The sequence below is a fragment of the Labrus mixtus genome, chromosome 19 (genome assembly GCF_963584025.1).
Source record: "Labrus mixtus chromosome 19, fLabMix1.1, whole genome shotgun sequence".
Classification (NCBI taxonomy): domain Eukaryota; kingdom Metazoa; phylum Chordata; class Actinopteri; order Labriformes; family Labridae; genus Labrus; species Labrus mixtus.
The window spans coordinates 21,008,155-21,020,895 of record NC_083630.1 but is presented as its reverse complement, the minus strand read 5'-3'; the positions used below and the strand labels follow the sequence as shown (position 1 = coordinate 21,020,895).

Genomic DNA, 12,741 nt, shown 5'->3' with positions numbered 1-12,741 from the left:
TGCATACCTGGTTAAGAATTACACTCATATTTGCTTTTGATAACCTCCAAAAGTCCTTTGTTCCTGGGGAAAATTCCTGCAGTAGGAACAAAGCTTGAAACACGACAACTCATTCCAGGAAAACAGACACAGACCGACAGTACACACAGTAGGCTGACAGGGTTGTAAAATCTTGATCTTCATTATGTGTCTGCTGAGTAGCCCAGGTACAAATATAAGGAAGTGCAAGAGAATAAATTGGGAAGCTTTTCCTTTAAACTCATTTTTAGAATCTAGGGATTTAATTAACAGTTCCAGAGCAAACAGGATAACCCAAAGAAAAGGTGAAATAAACTGTCTGCGCACTAACAAGCCACTATCCTTGAGGAATGATTCATGGAGCTGCATTATCCTGAAGCTCTTCTCTAGGTGAGGACACCTCATTAATCCACACCAACTTTTAAAATCAGCATCTGACAAGGATATATACATATTTTAATATCCCATATAATACCAAACAGCCTCTTTTAGAAGGCAGTCTGCTGGAGGCTTTACCGTTGCTGTAAGAGCCCGGCTTGTGTTGAGACTCGGAGCGGAACGGTGGTTCTGCTTGAGCAAACCGGGGAGGGGACGGATTAAGGACCAAGCACAAGCTGGAGGCACCACCTGCCCGGCCCTCCATTTTCCACCTGACTCCCGCTGGCCCGCCTTGTTTGGAAGCGGCACATTAAACAGAAAGAGAATCATCTGCGTCCATAACAAACACCCCGGGACGGGAACAGGTCACAGGCGGGAGGTGACAAGGCGTTTTAGGGCTGGCTGCGCCGACACCTGCCGCTGTGCCATATTTTTTGTTCTGACACCTGCATGGATCTCTTAGGATTATTCAAAAGAGGACTGAATTTCCTTTACGACTACTGACCCCACTTTGCTGCCACACCTTTTTTTTTTACGTGCAATTTTCTCCCTCAGAAAATCACAAACAAGGACGCAGTGATTACTGTTTTTGTCCCTGAGTCACAGTGCACACATACCATCAGGTTGTATTGACTGGTTTGCCACTGGCAGCCCATTAAACCCTATCAAGCAGCTTTATGAGCCTTAATATAAACAGATGGCACTCCTGATTAAACTCTCCTGTAAATTTACAAACTGAAGGTCAAAGTTAAGATTCTTTAAAATACAGAAGAAACAAACGTGTGTGTGTGGAGGGACTGAGTGAAGAAGACAGGCTGGGACTGTGTTTAAAAAAAGAAAGCCATGTTGCGTGGGCCGACTTCAATGAGGTTTACTGACCTTGACTAAACGTGTGCGAGAAAGTCATCCATGCTGAAGTATTATTACAGCAAGTGACACGGCAAATATTGCACAAGAGCATGAACCACACACACAAGGACAGAGATACCGGCAAACACAAGCTCGCCTTTGCTTTGTTCGTGTCAAGATTGATTGGGAAACCTAATGTGCATGTCTGTGCATAATAATAGTTGTGTAAACAGAGGGATGTGTGGTGTATGGTCTATTGACCCCCCCCCCCCCTCTCCTCCTCAGCCGTGTACCTGGTGTCAACAGGATGACGGAGGTGACGATCAGCGAGCAGATGACCAGAATGACAAGAAGGGCGATCGCTATTCCCTTCCAGTTCCTCTGCGGAGGGTTACTGCCCACCAGCTCCTGTGGGAAGAGATGAGAAGAGACATGGTCAGAAACAGTAAAAAAAAAATAATAATAATAATAATAATAATGTGGGAGAAAATCAGGAACATTTATGAGTGAAGAAAAGGATACTTTGAGAAACAGAAAAAGTAAGAGAGAGAATAAGAAAGGAGGAGATGCAGGAAATATCAAGAGGGACTAAAGTGAAGAAAAGAGCGTGAATGGAGACCTCATGAAAATCAACGAGAGTCAAAGTCGCAGCCTCTCTGCTCTCAAGGAGACACAGTGACAGAGGCAGCAGCAGCAGCAGGAGGAGGAGGAGGAGAAAGAGGAGCGGGTAGGAGGGGAGAATTCTTAATGAGGCGAGCATCAGCAGCTATCAGCCGCAAACAAATGTGACAGATAAAACTGGAGCTCACGACACGTTGGTGAAATTGCGTGCTTGACAACAGCTTGACAACAGCAGAGAGAAAGCTTTGGGGGTCTGGGAGTTACGAGAAACCTTGAGGCGTTTTTTTTTCTTCTTCTATCTGATTAATTCAGAAAAGAAAGGAACTTATTGCAATTTAATCACGTAATAAACGAAAACTGAATATTAAAGAATGACTATGGCATATGACAAAGTAACGCCTCGGGATATGAATAACAATAGTGTGAAAACAGCTTTAGGCTGCTTGATCATACCCAAATCGAATAATGTGAGAGTTCAATGCATTCGACAGATGGGGATATGCAGCAGGTGGCCTGATTCAGCAAAACATAGATGAGCCCAAGTTTGAACAATATATTACCTTAACTATTCAAGACAGTCCAGTGAAAAGATGTGGATGAGTCAGCATGTCCTTACATTAAAACTATTCAACAGCAAAATACACTGACACAGTCCTGAAGCTGTCTATGCTAACCAAAAGTCAAGACTGTGGCCTGCTTCGTTGTCATGATTTAAATAGGATTTAGAATAAGGAGTTCTCAAGTTTTTACTCTAAAAGTCTGAAAAGTACAAAATAAGATTTAATGAAGCAAGACGCTCAAGGTGACATATTGAAGGAACTTGGACTTTGCAAGCTAGCTTCATTGCCAGCTAGCTTGCGCAGTCGACTTTGGTTTTAAGTTCCTCACTTACAGTAATTGCATGACATTGCGTATTTAGCAACAGCATTCAACAGTTTGTTTCTGGTCACTCAACAATTGGAAAATGATATTATGTTTACTATTATCTTGTTTTTTTTAAATCTGTTTCAACAACTAGGGGTTCAGATTTGTTCATTAGTTGCTATGTTATCCGTTAAGTGCAGGGCAGGTAGCATATACTTATCAACTCAAATGTTGTGCATTACGTGGTTAAAGTAAAACTTAAGTTTTTACTCTTTATTAGAACTTTTATATTTTCTAAGTAGGACCATAAATGTTTCAATTCCACAATTTAAATTTCAACCTTTTTCAATTCCTGTTAACTGTCCTGCTTAGATGCATTAGCATTTAAAAAATGTGTATCTGTTCTCCTAACAACTGTAGGTCTGTTATTACCTCTACGTTGGTCTTTTAACTATTTTGGTCAGGACATTTTGATAGATAGATACTTTATTGATCCTGAGGGAAATTCAAAGGATAATATTTTGAGGATAATACTCCGTGTTTTCTGCAATGGTTAAATGTCTTTGTTTGTTAGTTGCTATTTTTTCTGTCTGATGATAAGTACTGTGAGCAGGAAGCATATACAGTAGTGATTATAGGTGCACTTAACAAGCAAAATGCTGTGTACATTATGAGCTACTTTGCCCTTTCATAAATGCATTTGAACGGTTTCAAATCATTCTTGCGATTACTGTAGAGCTGCTAAACCTTATTTACGTGTACCACCACTTCATTAGATTTAGTCAGAGGTTTTTAAATCTTTAATCTTTAAATCTGACCTTTAGCATGATGGGGCCATAACTGAAGCACAATGGGCACCCCTGATAGGACGGGGAATAAAAGTCCCATGACAATAAGGACAAAGCAATCCCTGAAAGGTTTTCCACCTCAGCCCTGATTGGTGTGGCTAACACAAGAAACAAACCACAACCAAGGGGGACTGGCTCAGAAAGGGTCCAAAGCTCATACTATTAGCGGAGGATTAATAAGTTCTTAATTAGTTTATAGAGGACAAAAAGAGCGAGGCAGAGCGTCTGCTTTGGGGATCTGTAGCTGGGGCATTAATGAACACACGCTAAGACTTTAATGAAGCTGAATGGCTGAGCTATGGAGAAAACCCTTTAGTGACCTCGTTCTCACCTTAATTGAAAGGAGCCCAAGACATCATTAGCCTGAAGATAAGAGCAATCATGGCTATTTACCAGACTGCCCATTACCCACGTTCATTACAACAGCGACCAGTTAGTTAGCATTGTGGCCATAGAGCAGAGCCGCGACAGCCACAAGGAAGAGACAACACGAATATGTAATATACCTTTTCTGTGAGTGTAGATGACGGGTGATTTGCTCTCAGTAAGAGGGTTCAATAAGCTTGTGACTCACACTGAAGAGGTAAACATGAGACAGTTGTGAATACGGATGAGCTGTTGGCTGCTGAATCATTTTAAAATTGCTCCAACTCTCAGTGGTTGTTGGCTTACTGGTTATGACAGTTAGTGAATTGACATTTACTTCAGGTAAAAGTTCAAAGTAAATGCCTCAATGGCAACCTGCAAACCTGCAAACGTTACAGCCTCCATACACAGAGGCAGATTCTGCAAACCAATTTGCATTAAAATCGGCTTCTGTCTCGTCGCCGTTGTTTCCGTCATTGTTGGTTTTACCAGGAGCGTGATAGACACATTCTCAACAGGAATCTATTTTCAGTCTTGTTTATGATAAATTTAAATTTCTGTGATGTGAGCTGGTGTATAGATCAGTGTTTTGAATGCTATTTCATCGTCGTTTACATTGTTTTGTTGGGTAGACATAAGTCTGTCAAATCACACAAAAGGAAAAATCCACAAAAAACAAAAGACATACCCAGTCACGAGAACAGCTGTTTCTTTTGGGAAGACGTCGGCTCACAAAACATTATTTGTTAGTGATGAGCTGAGACCATACAATGGGATTTATTTCCCTCTAATTCTGCGCTGAGCCATTTCTCTTGAACAATCTGCAGAACTGAAAACCCCACTGGAGAGTTTTTTTTACGAGAGAGTAGAATGAGCCCACAGTAGATTGTTTCTGCAGACACAGTTTGTGACTGAGGGGGATTTTACAGATAGAAAAGTTGTGACGAAACGTGCTATAAAGAGCAACTACTTATGTGCAATAATGGGATGTAAAGTGAGCGAGACATGGTGCCCAGAGTGTGTGATACATAGTGAAAGAAGGCAGAAACCTTTATGCAATTCTGAGCTATGACACTTTATCATATTGTCTATGCAAACAGCTCTGCACCGTAGATTGTGCAAATAAAACTGGGCATGTATCCAACACAGCATCTTATATTTAACACTCCTATCTGATGGTGTGTGTGTGTTCATAATTGGAAATGCATACTGTGGGAAAACTTATACACTTAAACTGAAGTAGATATGTTGTTGTGGTGGGCGATATGACCTCAGATTCATATCACAGTATTTTCCCCACACTGTTTGCAGTAACCGTATTATATCATGGTATAACTTTATTAAAAGGGATTGTGCATAAACTCAGAATGGTACTGTACATGTATAAAAACAAATATCATAACCCTCTATCCATAACCAAATGATTTATTCAGTCTACTTTCAAAGAGGAGTGAATGAAACAGGAAAAAAAAAAAGAAATGCTTGAAAATGAGGCCACTCAGTGAAGCGTCAAACACTCACAGTTCATCACACATCACCAAACTTATTTCAAGGTGAAAATATCTCTAATTCAATCTCTTTGATTTGCATTGAAAACCTTAGATAAAAAAATTAGTGACCTTTGGTGGAAAGATACAAGGAACTAGGCAGTCTGTGCTTTCATATTTACCTCTGTCCTGCACAAGTTAGATTGTCCAATGGCAGTAAATGGTCAGCTCTGTTACTGTAGGCACACAGACCGGCACTCACACACTGTACAGATGCTGCGCGTCTGCGGCTTGAAATTGCTTCTGCAACAGTAACATCCGGCCTGCTGAAAGATCTATTGCGCTCTTACAGTGACTAAGGAGTCAATGTCAAACAGTATTTCCATATAGATCGCCATCTCCGTGGGAACATATTGACATTGGAAACTCTCCAGAAAAAAAAAAAAAAAACCCTCTAAAGCTTCTTCTCAGCGAGCCAATGAGCTGCTTCATATGAGGAACCATGCTGTGCTCGGCTTGGGAGTGTAATAATAATCGGATCCCAAATAAGGCAGCCGAAAAAAGGAACAAGGACACAAACGTCACCGAGTAATGATGTCACGTCTTTTCTATTCCAGGCCTTGGAGGTGTTAGAGCTCATTCCGAGTGGGTAAAAAGGTGCAGACGCAGGCAGAAAAGAAAAAAAACCCTTGCCTATAACCTTCCTGATCATGCCTCTCTGATCTGTAATTATAATAATGATTGAACTAATTAGCTAGACCTTATGTGCCGGGGTAATGTCGGGGTGATTACAAGTGACTGTGGCAGAGGAGAGATGAGGTTTTAAGACGAGCTGAGAGGAGATAAGCGATCAGAGCTTGCAGCAGGACCAGGAAATAAATAACTATTTTTTTGGAGTCTGCAGGAGGATTCTCTGACAGGAAGAGCTTGAGGCGTGACCAGAACATGACAGAAAAGAGAGAGAAAAACATAAAGTAAAAACTGTGGATGGATTCAGGTCCAAACTGGAATAAACACAAGATCTTGCTGTTTCTTGGCCTCAGTAACTGTCATGTTTAAGTCTGCAGAGCATGCAGACGATTCATGAGTGCTGATTCCCCCTGAGCGTGTGAAAACTCAGCACTATGCAACAGTCTGTCTCAGGGAACAACAATGAAACACTTAAGACAGAGTTCTGACTTCCCAGAGATCTTCCATCTCTTTCACTGGGCTAGCTTCAGATTGTGCACGCATGGAAGCGACATGCAGGATGACCACACTCAGGTACAAACCACGGGAATTATTAGCAATGCAAAAACCCCTTTTTCCACAACAAAAGTCGCCTCAATCACCCAATGAATATAAAATGTTCGTATAAAAAAGTAAAAAGTAATGATTTTCGCTCCCTGTGAGGTCTAAAAAAAACTTGTCTTGCTGGTTATTAATGAAACATAAAAGCCCTTCAGTCGCTTCGGCTCAATCAAAATACAGCCGCCGTCGTCTGAAGTGGCAAGGGCGGAGGTGCTTTGGATAATATGGAAAGTAGCACAAAGGGAAAGCAGAATTATCTTTGAATGATGGTCTGTGAATTCTCGTTTCTTTTTTTTTTCATCAGAGTGTTAATGAAATAATATAAAGAAAAATACAGATTAAAGATTTATTTGTGACTCCAAAAATCATGAAGATACATTATGAATCATATTTTTGCCTCATATTTTTTTAGCCCATTCATACAAAAAAAGTGTGAGTTGTGAACTTTGCCGCAAATAGAACAAACTTAGATGTGGCTGAATAATTGCAATAGTGAATAATTGCAATAGTTTTACAAAACATTGTAAAATGAAAAAAAAAGAAAAGGAAAAGCAGTCGCCATTTTGACAAGAAACACGGGACATGACGGGCTGTTTAGCGTGACTCGGAGCTCCATTTGTTCTGTCTTTATGGGACACTAAACTGAAATTGAAGGCTCGGCCTTTCATCCACTGCCGTGTGTTGTGTTTGTGTGTGTGTGTGTGTGTGTGTGTCGTTTCATCATGTGTTCTCCCCGAGGATGAAATGATAATGCCTCTTGGCTGCAGCATTAGTGACGCTATAGGTCATTAATTTAATGAATATGTTGTAGCACTCAGGCTATCCATTATCTAAGAGCCTGTGTGCATATTTTCTGTACGTGCATGCATATTTCCATGTGTTTAATTATACAATAAAGGAAGTTAATGGTGTTACCAAAAATATCTCTTTCTCATTAGGCATGAATCATAATAGTCTTGGAGATAAAGTAGGGAGGGAGCTGTCAGTGTCAGCCTGAAAACATGATGGAGCTGCAGAGACAGTGTGAAAACAGACTGCAGCAAAGAGCACTGAATGCTGCTAAAAACAAACCGACTTCAGCAGCAGAATGTAATGAGTGAGTCAGCTCTGATCCAGAGAGACCCAGACAAGCAGACAGAGGTTCAGAGGTTTGTTCACCTGCTGTTAACACAAACTAGTCTGCCACCCAGGTGGATCAGACTCGTAACCTGAGGTCAGACTCATAACAGGTTCTCTAACCACAGACACAAATCATGAAACAATTAGAGCGATGTCTCTCAGCATGACAGGTCTGGCATTTCTTCAACACTGCTATCTTACAAGACTTCAAATGTGAAAGCAGCCAAAGGCGGAACAGTTTGGTACGAGGGTAGAAAGAAACATTAGAGCTTAACAATAAGAGTAAAGTAAGACTTGTTTGTTGTTTCAATCAACTTCAACTGCAACAGTGCTGATTATTATCCGCAGACATGATGTTTAACTGGAGCTTTAACATGCTGCAAATATTCAGTTTCAAAGCCATATGTGGTCGTGCAAAATACAAGGTTTTGTTTATTTGATTATTTCGGAACTGGGAACGTCATTACTCCCTTTTTTGTGAGGGATTAGGACACCGGCTGTGTATTCAGATGGACAGAGAAATAGCCACCTGGGAGTGAAAGGTGCATTATTAAAATCAGAGCCCATTTGTTGCATGAGACATTTTTATTTTGTGCTGTGCAAACACAGCATGCAATTTTAACAAACATGACCCCATCCCAAACGATAAACTCTGATGCAAAGATCAACTCAAGAAGAAATCCATGTTAAAATGCTTCAATACAGCTTAAAACAATTAGAATTGTATTGCATGATTTGAGCATCAATTACTGCGTTGGCCTTCTTCCCGAGCTGTACTTAACTTCTGATAAAACTTGACAGTAAATGCGTCATTTCTAAGTGCAGAGATGCAAATCCAATCCTCAAATAGGGGGATTTGGAGTCTCTGAATCTTTCATCCGCCTCAAACAGACTTGATTTTTGCAAAAATATGAGCAGATTAATCTCAAATCCAAATCCTCTTCCATTGTTTAAGTGGTCTTAAGTAGAGATGGATTGTCTCTCCTGCCTTTCTAATCAGTATTTTAGTCTCTGAATAAACGAGTCCAAAGAAAAATCCTGCTCCTCCTCCCGCTCTGTGCTTCACAGGTCAAAGCATATAAACACTGTGTGATTGCATCCAGACCCATTTGGACAATTTTCTTGTTGTTGTGGAAAAAGGACACAGCGGTAGCGCTGTACATAAACAACTTGTCTTGTTTGTTACTCTAGGCAGGAGAACTCATTTCCGACTGGCCAGTGTGAGAGTGTGTTGTCTTTGAATTTCTTCTGCCTGGTTTGTTTGATTTGCGAGTGAATCTCTTCCAGTCCATTAGAGAGAGAGGAGGAGGAGGAGGGGGCAGGCGCCATCGCCAGCAGACCTCTCTGCAGAGTTTGTACTAAATCACATCACTGTAAAATATCACATAATACCAGCAGTCAGAGTGACTTTTCATAGACATAGCTGTAGAATTGTGGAAATAAATGTGCGCTTTAAATTCTTTGGTCAGAGTGAATACTGGATTCTGATTGGCTGCAGGGTGTTAATTAATTCCTAACAATGGACAGCTATGAAGCAGTTCCATTTTTTCACTTTTTTAAAAATGAGTATGTTGGCTTTAACAAGGACTCAGTCATAGCCTCCTCTTACAATTGCAGCAAACTTGTTTTTAAGTTTCCACAAGAGATTCCAACAGCAACTCTTTTAACCATTTTGGAGAACAAAATAATTTCAATGACTGAGATGCACACATAGAGGCAAGGAGGCAAAACTGGAAAAAGGAAAAACTTATTTTAACAGGTGAGCATCCAAGTTGCATCCCAATCTCATAAGATGGTAGTGATATTTCAGGCAGTAGTCAGACCCTCGGGCATTACCATAAAACAGTTGTAGCACTATTAAATCATAATAGTGATTTGGGATTCAAAGCGCATGGGACATAAAAATTAGCTTAGTGTTTTTCCTTCAGCAAGTGAACATCATATATGTATGATTAGACCCTTTAAGGTGTCTATAATTTAGTGGACTCAGCTGACATGGATGTTGGCGAAATGTGCAGGTGATGAAGGACCTTCCTGTACAAAACAACAGAGCTTACTGCAAATCCCATATTTGAAAACAGACCCGGTATGTTTTCATGTTCATGTGGAAAAAAAAAGCCAATTTACATGCATACAAGTGCAAATTCCGCACAGTCAATTAATCACACATATTCTGTATTATTCCCCCCCGTCACTAATGAAACAGAGCAAATGAATGATGAGGGTTCTTATCAGTGAGCGTCCCCTATAGCCACAGCTCTTCTGCCGGGTGAACGTGCGTTATGACACTGCCAAATGAGTGATGAGGCCAACACGAGGGAGAACTGTTTCCTACCTGGCTCCTAATGCATAATGCATGACAGCAACTTATTTCCCCTTTTTGTCAGTCTCCACACCTTCTTTAGAAAGCAAGAACAACACAGAACGCACAGCCAGAGTTTCTCCTCATTTCATCACTTTTTTTGCGATGGCGGTGTGTGTCTGCACATCTGTCAGGGGAGGCGAAAAGTATCCTCAAATGTAACTGCGGCTGCACCGAATCAAAGATTTACCTTCATCTTTTAATTTAGGCAGCACTACAACTCCAAGTCAAAGATAAACGACATGAAGAGGGGAGTGTGGCGCAGGTGGAAAACGATGAACTTTGTGGTCATCCTCCTGACTGATGTGTGCTGCTGTAGCTATAATGAGAAGCATCGTTTCAAACTGGGAAACGCTCCAGAATATCATTAGCATCTGAAGCCGTACCCTCGTGTGTTGCTGTGTGATGTGCTGACTATGTGAGGCACAAACAGGTCCGAGAGCTCAGACTCAAATATGAAACCGAGATTTTGATGAGATGGCTTTAAGCCTCTATAGGCCGGTGAAGCTGTTTACATCGGCTGTTCTACCAGCACCACGAGAGCAGCCCTCCCCTGGCAACCCTACAGCGTCCTGCCCCCGCGGAGACTTCCAGAGAGCAGGCCAATCAGAAGAAAGAGGGCAGGCAGGGAGGGGTGCCTTAAAGAGACAGCAGCTGAAACGGACCATTTCAAGCAGAGGGTGAATATCGGGCTTTAACAGACGCCAGGCTAAGAGGAGTTTTTCAAACTGCAAATCATGCAAAAAAGCTACTCTATAGGTTTTACAGACTGGCAACATGAAATGTGAAAATAACAATAATTTGGGATCTTAAAAAATGAATTCTAAAAAAATAGGAATTTGTTAGCAAAGGACTACTAACTTTTTTCAGCTAACTAACTAGAACATCATTTGAGCGGCTGTGGAGGTGTGGAGAGATGGAGAGAGAATACAGAAAACAAGAGAGAGAGAGAGAGAGAGAGAGAGGAAGTCGAGGAGCAAGACTTCAGTGCAGAGCGCTGCATGTCCCCTCGGCCCACACCCAGAGACATTGGTATTCACTGCGGCCGCGTGGCAACTGCCAACGAGTACTGCATCCTCAGGAACATTACGAATTGAAAAGTATCTTTCCTACTGTTCTTATCTATCAGCCTTCATTCCACAGTGCGCACTCTTGTCGTGCCACTCCGGCAAAAAATAAATTGCCGTCATGGAAACAATATGCACCGGCACACTTTCGCACTCGCTTCCTGGAAATGAAATGCCCCACAACCCACTGCTTCCAGGCGCAGGGGTCTAATAAAAAGAGGCTGCCGAGCCTATTGATGTTTACCCAGGCTAATGTATTCTGGCCTGCTGTTTTTTTTTTTATTACTTTTCCCAACCAAAAAATATAAGCATTCATGCCTCTTATCATTGGCATAATGTTGGCTGAAGTGCTCTCATGATGAAACACTTCTGATCGTTAAGAGAAGTCTTCTTATTCATGAAGCTTCACCTCTTTCTTTTCTGCAGAACGGAAAAATCATCTGCTCGGGGCAGGTACTTCTCTGGTAAACACAGTCACTGTTGCTCTGTGTGGGGTAGAAGAAAGCAGGACACTGATGGGCACTTTAATGTATTATGAACACAGCAGCACCCTCAGGATGTTCAAATACACTCAGCGAGTTCCTCATAAAGCCCCTGAGGGTTCAAAAAAAAAAAAAAGAAAACTGATTTGGAATAATATATGAACTCCAGTGGGTACATTTCCATCTTTCCATCCATCTACCCCGTTTGTGTGGCCTGTTCTGTTTCCATAGCAACCCTGTCAAAAGCACAAACCCAATGCGCCGCTTACCCTCTATCAGGCCACCTGTTGTCACAGCCGCAACCCGATTGTTTATGCTACTCCGCCGAAAATGGGTTTTGCGCGCGTGCTTTGCATGCAAGAGTGGCCCCTGAATGATTCAACAGCTTTGTGAGTACTATATTTATTTAATAATTAGTGTTTAAGGCCTTTGAGCTCAACATTTCTTCACCATATAGCTGCATATTACATGAGCTCTCATTCGGTGCAGCTCTAAGTGCTGCATGTGTAACTAAAATGGGGAGAAAATGCTGTATGGTTTTTCCATTACAGGCTATTACTGGACTCTTACTGTACCTGTGATTGCAGCTTTCTCCACTCAACACACAGTGAATGCGGTACTGAGTGATACAGTACGCCTCGCTTTGCAAAGTGCTACATTATACCTTTGTTCCTCAGTTCATTCAGCATTGTCACTAACAGCAAATCCCTGCCTGTTTGCAGTTAAACATATATATAAGCTCTGTATTTGATAACACAGCCAACCACTGAATCTAGAGCAATAATGGTCCGGTAAACAAGAAGCATAGCATGGCATGAGGGCACACATAATAGCAACTTAAGGACAGTTCAGTGCTCTCATAACAGTCCTCATACAATAGCACAAACAATTACCCGTATTCTCAAAGTGGCTGTTTTTCTCTTAATCTCATAGGTAGCTAACATGCTTCTTCGTGATGAAGATTTTTTTGGGGCCATTTTGTACTTTATT

At 41.4% G+C, this 12,741-nt stretch overlaps 1 protein-coding gene across 5 annotated transcripts in view; it reads right to left on the bottom strand.

Annotated features, from left to right (window-relative positions):
- dpp6a (dipeptidyl-peptidase 6a) overlaps positions 1 to 12,741 on the bottom strand; it is a 208,477-nt gene that overhangs the window by 54,203 nt on the left and 141,533 nt on the right. For all 5 annotated transcript variants that reach the window (XM_061065077.1, XM_061065078.1, XM_061065080.1 and 2 more), the window contains one exon: positions 1,539 to 1,653. In XM_061065077.1, coding sequence (XP_060921060.1) covers positions 1,539 to 1,653 — 115 coding nt within the window. The remainder of the gene's footprint in view (positions 1 to 1,538; positions 1,654 to 12,741) is intronic.